Source organism: Eucyclogobius newberryi, unplaced genomic scaffold, assembly GCF_026437365.1.
Source record: "Eucyclogobius newberryi isolate DKJ021-1_F unplaced genomic scaffold, fEucNew1.0.hap1 SCAF_225, whole genome shotgun sequence".
In the NCBI taxonomy this organism is placed as follows: domain Eukaryota; kingdom Metazoa; phylum Chordata; class Actinopteri; order Gobiiformes; family Gobiidae; genus Eucyclogobius; species Eucyclogobius newberryi.
In genome coordinates, this window is record NW_027315863.1 from 22,501 (window position 1) to 34,016 (window position 11,516).

Below are 11,516 nucleotides of genomic sequence, written 5' to 3' on the forward strand. Positions count from 1 at the left end.
ACACGTGACTATTTCAAACACAATCTCAAACAGACTAAGTAAAGTCACATGAAGAGAAAACATGTTAAATCACTTTACCACAGACACATCCTCTTAAATCCTGGTGAAAGTGTGTTTGCAGCGCGAGCTCAGGAGATGCAGGTACAGTTTGCGCATGCGCCTCCAAACGCCGTGGAAACGACGTGCTGGTCACGTGACACGCGTATGTGTAAATGCAAAATAAATACAAAGTACATCATATCGACAGTAATCCGAGCAGTTATTATGAACAAATTAGATTATTTAAATTGTATTCCAGCGTTTATGAACTCACTTTGACTTTGACTTGGAGCGTTCACGTCAGTTGCGTCTCACTTCCAGCAGCAGGGGGCGCTGTGGGCTCTCTTTTACTCTGAAATGTAAACAGGAAGTAGTGCTACGCCACGTGACACCGCAAACATGGCGGACGTACACAACTACAGCTCCCGGTCACTGCCAGATGATATAAAGCCTCCACAGTCTCTGCAGAGCGTGTTTTCTGCTCAGAATGACATGCTCAGACATTTCCAGCGGTACAAACATGACTCGAACAGCTCCTGGCGCTGTCGGACCGTCGACAAACTATTCGGTGAGTCAAAAAAGTGCCTTAATCTCCACGTTTTGTGCGCAATTCAAACTGTTTATTAGGCCTAAAACAAGAACCACGTCCCCGGCGTTATTCAGGTCATAATTATAAAGAAGTTGATAGTCCTGGATTGGATTGGGCCGACTGAATCCGCCTCTTAGCATGCTACGTTTAGCCTAGCATTTAGAACTACAATAATCAACAATCATGTGCAATACTCGTACGCAATAATGCCATATTCATGTGCAATACTCGTACGCAATAATGTCATATTCATGTGCAATACTCGTACGCAATAATGTCATATTCATGTGCAATACTCGTACGCAATAATGTCATATTCATGTGCAATACTCGTACGCAATAATGTCATATTCATGTGCAATACTCGTACGCAATAATGTCATATTCATGTGCAATACTCGTACGCAATAACGTCATATTCATGTGCAATACTTGTACGCAATAATGTCATATTCATGTGCAATACTCGTACGCAATAACGTCATATTCATGTGCAATACTCGTACGCAATATTGTCATATTCATGTGCAATACTCGTACGCAATAACGTCATATTCATGTGCAATACTCGTACGCAATAATGTCATATTCATGTGCAATAATGTCATATTCATGTGCAATACTCGTACGCAATAATGTCATATTCATATGCAATACTCGTACGCAATAATGTCATATTCATGTGCAATATTCGTACGCAATAATGTCATATTCATGTGCAATGCTCGTACGCAATAATGTCATATTCATGTGCAATACTCATACGCAATAATGTCATATTCATGTGCAATACTCGTACGCAATAATGTCATTCATGTGCAATACTCGTACGCAATAATGACATTCATGTGCAATACTTGTACGCAATAATGTCATATTCATGTGCAATACTTGTACGCAATAATGTCATATTCATTTGCAATACTAGTACGCAATAATGTCATATTCATGTGCAATACTCATACGCAATAATGTCATATTCATGTGCAATACTTGTACGCAATAATGTCATTCATGTGCAATAATGTCATTCATGTGCAATACTCGTACGCAATAATGTCATATTCATGTGCAATAATGTCATAGTCATGTGCAATACTAATACGCAATATTGTCATATTCATGTGCAATACTCATAAGCAATATTTTCATATTCATGTGCAATACTTGTACGCAATAATGTCATATTCATGTGCAATACTCATACGCAATAATGTCATATTCATGTGCAATACTAATACGCAATATTGTCATATTCATGTGCATATAACTGCTGTAAATAAGAGTGTTCACTTTTGCCACTTTTACTATTATTTTTGTCTTATGTTATTTTATTATTATTTTTTCTCTCTCTTCCGTATTAAGAATATGAGAGGTTTTGTCTTTAAGAGTTTTGTTTATAAGAGTTTTTCAATTAAGAGTGTTTTTTTTAAAGCTTCTATAAGTTATCTGTTCTTTTTCTTCTGTATCTACTGCATTGCAACCTTGAAATTTCCCCATGGTGGCAACAAATAAAGGCTCATCTTATCTTAATAATAGCTACAACTTTTTTACTGCTCATATTGAAAATCAAATGTGGCCGTGAGTGAAGTGACCAAATCACGTGATCGTACCTCCACACGTATTTAACACGTTTAAACTTGACTTTCTTCTTTGTTCTGTCAGGTATGTCCACGGGAGACGTCATTCTGGAGTTGAGGAGCAGCAAGAGGCGCATACATTGGAACTTAAAAGCAGAAAAAGGAATAGATGTGGAATTTAACGGGATTCCATTTGTCTTCGTTGGTGGAAAACGATTGATCTGTCACCAAGGACCTGACATCGACGCTTCTACCAAAGCCAAAAGAAAGAAAGAGAGCGACGAGAGACAGGTAAAAAGCAGAATTCTTCACTTAAGACACTGGGGGGGTCTGTACTTAAGACACTTGGGGGGTCTGTACTTAAGACACTTGAGGGGTCTGTACTTAAGACACTTGAGGGGTCTGTACCTAAGACACTTGAGGGGTCTGTACCTAAGACACTGGGGGGGTCTGTACTTAAGACACTGGGGGGGTCTGTACTTAAGACACTGGGGGGGTCTGTACTTAAGACACTGGGGGGGTCTGTACTTAAGACATTGTGGGGTCTGTACTGTACTTAAGGGGGGGGTCTGTACTTAAGACACTGGAGGGGTCTGTACTTAAGACATTGGGGGGTCTGTACTGTACTTAAGGGGGGGGTCTGTACTTAAGACACTGGAGGGGTCTGTACTTAAGACATTGGGGGGTCTGTACTGTACTTAAGGGGGGGGTCTGTACTTAAGACACTGGGGGGGTCTGTACTGTACTTAAGGGGGGGGTCTGTACTTAAGACACTGGAGGGGTCTGTACTTAAGACATTGGGGGGTCTGTACTGTACTTAAGGGGGGGGTCTGTACTTAAGACACTGGGGGGGTCTGTACTTAAGACATTGGGGGGTCTGTACTGTACTTAAGGGGGGGGTCTGTACTTAAGACACTGGGGGGGTCTGTACTGTACTTAAGGGGGGGGTCTGTACTTAAGACACTGGAGGGGTCTGTACTTAAGACATTGGGGGGTCTGTACTGTACTTAAGGGGGGGGTCTGTACTTAAGACACTGGGGGGTCTGTACTTAAGACACTGGGGGGGTCTGTACTTAAGACACTGGGGGGTCTGTACTTAAGACACTGGGGGGGTCTGTACTTAAGACACTGGGGGGGTCTGTACTTAAGACACTGGAGGGGTCTGTACTTAAGACACTGGGGGGTCTGTACTGTACTTAAGGGGGGGGGTCTGTAGGAAGAACGACAACACAGCGACTGATCTCGGTCTTCCGTGTTTACGTCCAGCTTGTAGACAATCACGTCAGACGGAGGACGAGCAGTAAGAAAGTGGGTTGTCCCTCCGCCATTTACATGACACGATTGGCTCGCTTCCCAGATTTCAAGGTAAGACTGAGACAAATGAAGACCACGTGAGGCCGATATGAATCCACGTTGATTCATATCGGCCTCACGTATTCTCCGTGTTTTTGGACGGGGTATTTTTAAATGTCGACTGGCATTTTATTAATCATCTTAGAAAAAAGTGAATATTATCATTCAATCGAGCCGGGAAGCGTCTGACGATAGTCCGCCATGACAGTTTACCGTTTACAAGTGAAAATTTGCATGCTGCGTGCTGATAGGTCGACGAAATTTGTGTGCTTGGCTCTGATTGGCTGCCGAGCCGTGGTCCGGAGAATGCCGAAATTACTCGGTTTTTCGCCTAGTCGGCCCCCGTACCCGTGTTTTCAAATCCTATCTAAAACCCGGGCTCGGACCCCCAAAAACCCTGATATTTTCCTCATTCTTTGAGATCGATGTAAACCTGTTGATTTATCGCTCGATCATCCAAATACGGTCTTCTACAGATGATGTGTATCTTCTAAAATGTAGAACTTTTGTAAATGCTAATGACCTTTTCTGTTCTGGCTTGTTCAGTTGGACAAAGACACTCTGCGAGGTCGTCGGAATCGAGCGAGTAACGTCAGAAAGCTGCTGGCGTCCGACAAGGAGATCAACGTGTGTGAAGAGTTCCACCTGAAGCTGCCGGAGCCGTCCACTCATACGTGTCATCAGGTGAAACGCATGGTGAGTATGGATGAAGGAAACATTCAAATCAAAGTACTTGAACCATGTCTATAGCTCAGTGTTTGTGCTTATGATAAGTGTGTGTTTCCTGTAACTCGACCGACCTGAATTTCAAAATAAACCACATTTTATCGCATATTTCCCGTCCGTACGTTTTGAGAATGTCAGTTTGTGAGAGAATCAAAAAACTGCGGGGAAAATAGTCATCTGTGGGGATCGTAAGATATGAAAATCGCCGTAGGCGTCCTCCGCGCTCCCCCCGGCGTCCTCCACGCTCCCCCCACCTCCGTCCTCCGCGCGCCCCCAACCTCCGTCCTCCGCGCTCCCCTGCCGTCCTCAGCGCTCCCCCCGCCACCATCCTCCGCGCTCCCCTGCCGTCCTCCACGATCTCCTGCCGTCCTCCGCGCTCCCCTGCCATCCTCCACGATCCCCTGCCGTCCTCCGCGCTCCCCTGCCGTCCTCTGCGCTCCCCTGCCGTCCTCCACGATCCCCTGCCATCCTCCGCGCTCCCCTGCCGTCCTCCACGATCCCCTGTCGTCCTACGCGCTCCCCTGCCGTCCTCAGCGCTCCCCCCGCCACCGTCCTCCGCGCTCCCCTGCCGTCCTCCGCGCTCCCCCCACCGTCCTCCTCCACACTCCCCCGTCCTACCTACCTGGATTTATTTTTCCGTGTTACCGGAAACACACTATTCATTTGATTTGGCCTCAACAGATTTGTCTTTCTGTTCCGGTCACAAAGGTCGCCCGTATGAGAGACCCCGTTGACCCCATCATAGTGGACAAGGTGACAGATCTGTACCACTGCGGGGTCCGATTGGACAAGGAGATAAAGCGGCACGTCGCCAGCTACGTCAAAGAAGAGCTCTTCAGGGGCGTGGCACCGCCCGGGCGCAAGTACAGGCGGTGGTTCCCGACTCACGCCGACATCCGGAACATCTTAAGTGCGGCGCGCTCGGCAGAGAGACAGGAAGTGCCCCACGATCAACAACATCTGGAGTCGTTTTGTCAAGATCTTCAAAAGAACGCTCCCGATGACGCCGTATTTTTTCGGGTAGGACTTTGAATATGACGCGCACGTGAAGATGTAACGCTTACATTTCCAACGCTTACATTTCAGCCGAGCTCTGTTGGGTCAGACGCAGATGGAGATAAGGTGCTCTTTATATATCAGGCCTCGTGGATGAAGTCGCTGTTACTCAAGTACGGACAGCAGATGTGTCTTATGGACGCCACGTATAGAACTTCCCGGTAAGCGTCCGATTGTTGTGAGATGATCTAATGATTGAACGCAGGAAGTCTTGTCGTGAAAAGCCGCGGATGACCTCGCTTTAGACGTGGCGTTCGCTCGTTGCTGGCGTGATTCGGGTTCGTCGGCGCACTCGTTTATGAAAGAAAGAGCAAGAATCACAATAGTTAGAATGAATCAAACGTTTAATCCTGTCAGTACAATTCTAATACACATTAAAGCCGCACACGGCGATAAAGGCCCTCGCTCCCCTTGCGACCGTGAAGAGCACACCCCTAACCAACCACTTAGTGACGTCATGATGCGTTTTTAAAAAGAAAAGAACAACAAGGATGAAGTGAAGCAACTGCAGGATTTGACAAAATAAAGGGGAGGAACTACAAAATGGAGTGGGACTACAAAATGACCCGGACTACTATAGAGGTCATTCACGTGACGTCACACGACCGCCCCCCACACTCCCCCCACACTCCCCTCACGCTTCCCTCACACTCCCCTCACACTCCCCTCACACTCCCCTCACGCTTCCCTCACACTCCCCTCACACTCCCCTCACGCTTCCCTCATACTCCCCTCACACTCCCCCCATACTCTCCTCACGCTTCCCTCACACTCCCCTCACACTCCCCTCACGCTTCCCTCACACTCCCCTCACACTCCCCTCACGCTCCCCTCACGCTTCCCTCACACTCCCCCCACACTCCCCTCACGCTTCCCTCACACTCCCCTCACACTCCCCTCACACTCCCCCCATACTCCCCTCACGCTCCCCCCACGCTCCCCTCACGCTCCCCTCACACTCCCCCCATACTCCCCCCACGCTCCCCTCACACTCCCCTCACACTCCCCCCATACTCCCCCCACGCTCCCCTCACACTCCCCTCACGCTCCCCCCACGCTCCCCTCACACTCCCCCCACACTCCCCTCACACTCCCCCCACACTCCCCCGGGTCCTTTTGGCCATGATGTCCGTCCTCAGTGCGTGTCCCCCTATACCAGCCCATTCTATATGATAACGTTTCCTGTTTCTGCTGTTTTTAGAGTATTTTTCTGTCAAGCTAATTCCGCCAAAACGCTAAACAGGAAGTAGCTCTTCAAAATAAAAGTACACTTTCTAAAACCGGAAGTCAATTTTTTTTTAAGCTTGATTCACGCAATTTTGTCACATCGTGCCCGGTCATACAATTAATCCTCATCAATATTTTCAGTTGTCTACGACAAATAAATAGTCTTTTATGATTTTTTTAAAAAACAAATTTGGAGAGGGCGCTAGCGAGTCATTTTGCGTAATTCATATTTCTAGACACCAAAAAAAAAAATTTCACCGATGCTGAATTTTGGGTGGAAAAAAAATTGACTTTTCGTTAACGTTCAGGGGGTCAAAATTGGGTTTGTTTAGGAGAGAGAAAAAATAATAATAATAATGGAAACTTCTTTTTTTGCCCATTTTTTTTCAGCTATAAAACCTCAAGCTAGAGTCATGTAATCTCTTCAAATTGTGCTTGGTCACAAACTAACCCCTTATGATTTGTTTCAGTTATCTACGACAAATAAATGATCTTTTATGAATTTTTAAAAATCAAATTTGGAGAGGGCGCTAAAAATCCATTTTATTAGCTAGCCACAACATTTGCATATCATTGCGTTCAGCTTTAAAATCTCCCAAAACGCTACGTCAAAACTTTCCCAAAGAAAAAAATATTGAAGAAATGTAGAATTTTTTTAAGATTTCCAGAAATCGCGATTTTGTTTAAAGGTGGTATGGACGATTTTTTTCAGCAAATTTTTTATCATATTTCCTCGTGGCGTGGATAAATCATTTGTCCTGCCACGTATCAATCATAAAACGCACCTATTGCTCACCTGCAGCCGCGTCAGGTTCGTCCCCACGTTTCCGCGTGCCAAAGCGCATGGATCTATCATAATATAGTTCCCTCGGTGTACGGGGCAAAATGAAGACGGAGAAAGACAGTTCGAGCTGACGCAGAAGTGGACAGAAATCTACAGGAGACGAGAGATGTGATGCGCTCCGTTGCGCTAATAAACAAACGCACGTGTGTTGTATCAGTCCACACGGGGGAGTGGCATGTGCACTTTCGCCTGCGTTCTCAAATCGCCGAAAAATCGTCCATACTGCCTTTAAAATTCACGATAACCTTACCATAAAACATATCAGCTTCAGAATTCAAACACTACTTTGCTCATGGGTTTTGTGTCTTGTGGCCAAGTTTGAAGTGATTTCCATGAAAACTGAGAGAAAATGCCAAATGCACGACGAGGCGCACTTTTGTCAGCGCCACGTTTATCCAATATGGCCGACTTCCTGTATGACTTAGGGCGGGGTCATAATATTATTTTTTACATGTCTTCACATGAACTATTTTTTGGAGTGAGCCTCATATTTTTACGGCAACTTTTTTTGGCGTCGGGCTCCCATTGGCCCCATGTTATTTGATTTTTGAGGTGGCGCTACTGAGCCGTCTTTCAATATTTTTTCACGAAACCTTCACTCAAAATTATAACTCACGGAGTTCTAATTTTCGATACTGCTCACAAGCATATTCGTCTTTGTTTAGTACTCGATTTTTGCGTTTTTCCACCCCCCGGTACCAATTATAATAAGTCCCTCGTCGGGACGATACTCGTCCTTCGGCTCGGGCCTAATAAACAGAGAACTTACCTTCTGTCCCGATCGACTGTGACGGCGACTTACACGTTGCTCCTCGGCGTATCTCCACTCGCCGTCGTTTTCACACAGAGATGTCCTTGAGGTCTGCAGTCTGTCCGGCACAGGAGTCTCCCTTATCAGAGAGTGTCTTTAGAGGAGCAATGGAGTATGTGTAAGGAGTTCTTCATTATGTATCAAAATATAGTTTAATACAGTAAAATTAATATAGTTGGTAATACAATATAGTATAAGTTAATCCGCGCTCCCCCCGCCGTCCTCCGCGCTCCCCCTGCCGTCCCGTCCTCCCTCCTATCGCCGTCCTCCGCGGGTCCTCCGCGCTCCCCCGCCGTCCTCCGCGCTCCCCCCGCCGTCCTCTCCGCTCCCCCCGCCGTCCTCCGCGCTCCCCCTGCTGTACACATTTGGTTTCCTCTTCAGGTTCTCGAGTAGAGTGTGTATTTTAAAGCTGGTGTACTCGTCTCTTTCAGGGAGGCGTTGCCGCTCTTCTTCCTGTGCGTGAGGACCAACGTGAGCTATTGTGTAGCTGCAGTGTTCATCACTCAGGATGAAGACGTGGAGTCCATTACTGAAGCTCTGAGGATTATTAAAGAGAACAACAAAGAGTGGAAACCTGTTCACATCATGGTCCATCACAGCCCGGCAGAAATAAGAGCGCTCCAGGCCTGTTTTCCTGGTGAGTATCATCAAAACTACGTTTATTTCCTGGAAATTTAGAATTTGAATAATTGCTTGTTATTCTTCTTATTTAAAAATGATCTATTCTGTGCTAACTGTGCTACCTGTGCTAACTGTAGTAACTATACTACCTGTGATACCTGTGCTAACTGTAGTAACTATACTACCTGTGATACCTGTGCTACCTGTAGTAACTATGCTACCTGTGCTAACTGTGCTTCCTATACTACCTGTGCTACCTGTGCTAACTGTGCTTCCTATACTACCTGTGCTACCTGTGCTAACTGTGCTACCTTATCTGATATTTTGCAGAAACTAAAGTTCTCATCTGCGACGTTCATCGTGAGAAGGCGTGGACAGAATGGGTCTCTAAAAAAGAGCATGGAGTGACCGAGTGCAGAGCCACGGTTCTGAAGGTTCTTCGCCACATGGCAAGTAGTCCCACGGTCCAGTACTACGAGGAAGTACTGAAGGATTTCAAGTCCAGCGATCTATGGAACGATCATGACGAGCTGCGGGACTATTTTGGCAAGACGTGGGAAGCTCAGGCTGAGGTATGGAAATGATACTTGCATCGTTAGCATATTAGCGTTTATGTTACGAGCAGGTTGTAGCATACGTTTTCATCTGTTGGTTCCAGCGTTGGGTCAGAGCGTTCAGAGAGGAGAGTCTTCACATCATCATCAATACAAACTATGGAGTGGAGCGTCTGAACGAATGGCTCGAATCGAGCTTCCTCACTGGCCACCGCAACTGTAGCTTAAGTGAACTGGTCACTGTCATAGTCCAGCAGCTTTTACCCGACAGTCTCCGCAAGTGAGTTACACCAAATATACTTCATGTCTATGTTCAAACGACAACTGTTACTTTGTGAGTTCAGTGACACGGACAGAGGAAAGATGCATGAACTGAACTGATGTTTCATGTTCAAAGCTAACTGTGCTAACTGTGCTACCTGTGCTACCTGTACTAACTGTGCTAACTGTACTAACAGTACTAACAGTGCTAACCGTGCTAACAGTGCTACCTGTACTAACTGTGCTACCTGTACTAACTGTGCTACCTGTGCTACTTGTACTAACTGTGCTATCTGTACTTCCTGTTCTACCTGTGCTAACAGTGCTAATCGTGCTAACTGTGCTACCTGTACTGACTGTGCTAACCGTGCTTCCTATGCTACCTGTACTAACTGTGTGCTACCTGTGCTAACTGTGTGCTACCTGTGCTAACTGTGTGCTACCTGTGCTAACTGTGTGCTACCTATGCGCTACCTGTGCTACTTGTGCGCTACTTGTGCGCTACCTGTGCGCTACCTGTGCTAACTGTGTGCTTCTATGGTCCACGATGTTCCTTCCAGATACCAGGAGCTGAATATTCGCTCCTTAGACGTTCACAGAAGTCGTGTTGTCCCGGATTACCTGAAGAACCGGCCCAAAGACATGGTGGACCACATCATGGAAAGGATCGACGCGCACTTTCCAGCAGACAAAGTACAAGTCGTGAGCGAGACGGCGCGGCGATATCAAGCCACGAGTGAAGACGGCGAGTGCCACTACTCCCTGTGGCTGGGGTCGGACAGTCGCCCACCGTACTGCTCCTGTTTCGACTGGAAGCGCCACAGACTTCCCTGTAAACACATGTGCGCCGTGCTCCGGACGCCCAACGCAGGATGGGACCAACTGGGAAAGTGCTACAGAGACAATCCCATCTTCCAGCTGGACGCGGCGGTCATCGACGGGACATGGAATCCCACGCCGTCCGATCAAACGCCTACGCAAACGCAGACGATCCCGACAGACGAGCTCGAAGAATCGGAAACGGACGACGCGGAAACGACCTGCGACGCTGATGACGCCGATGGAGATGCAGATCCGCCGGAAGATGACCTACCGCCGTCATGCAAGAGGAAGTCTCCGCCCGACGGCGCCCGTGAGAGATGCGTGGTCCTCCTGAAGTCGCTGCTGGAGCAGATGGACGCGGTCGAGGATGAGAGCGTTCTCCTGCAGTACCAGCGACAGTTGGAAGACATGCAGGCGGATCTGCGGAGTAAGACGCCGCCGTCCGACCGACTTCCCGAGAAGGCGAAAATACCAAAGCCCAGCAACAAGTCTGGATCTGTCGCTGAAGCAGCTAATGCTAAGAGGAACCATAAAGCCATCATGAATAAAGACGACGTGAAGGTCCACAGGAAACTCCTCCTCTGATCCATGAAGACGCTGCTGATCTGTCAATAAAAACGTTCCAATTTATTTCTGTTTTATGTCATGATTGTGAAAATAAAGTAGGACGTATCTACTATGCCTGGGTAAAAGGCACTAGATAAGATAAGCCTTTATTTGTCCACACAATGGGGAAATTTTGGTGTTGCAACACAAAGTAGATAAAGAAGTAAAAGAACAGAAACTTATAGAAGCTTTAAGAAAAAAAAACACTCTTAATTGAAGAAACGCTCTTAGAACAAAACTTATAGACAAAACCTCTTATATTCTTTAAAAAAATTAAAATAAAAAAAGATAATAGTAACACATATTTATGTATTTACAGCAGTTATATGGACAGAGAATATTGCACCAATATGATTGACATGTCAGAGTATTGCACATGAATATGACTGTATTGCACATGAATATGACTGTATTGCACATGATTAGG

The 11,516-nt window shown here is 46.4% G+C and overlaps 1 protein-coding gene across 1 annotated transcript; it reads left to right on the forward strand.

The window, feature by feature from the left end:
* Window positions 1–438: 438 nt before the first annotated feature.
* On the forward strand, window positions 439–11,097 carry LOC140372396 (uncharacterized). The gene is made up of 10 exons (XM_072459489.1): window positions 439–607; window positions 2,294–2,499; window positions 3,475–3,573; window positions 4,108–4,257; window positions 4,996–5,307; window positions 5,374–5,504; window positions 8,657–8,862; window positions 9,177–9,418; window positions 9,505–9,680; window positions 10,222–11,097. Exons 1-10 carry the CDS (start codon window positions 439–441, stop codon window positions 11,066–11,068), a joined length of 2,538 nt encoding a protein of 845 aa, XP_072315590.1. The 3' UTR covers window positions 11,069–11,097.
* The last annotated feature ends 419 nt before the right edge of the window (window positions 11,098–11,516 follow it).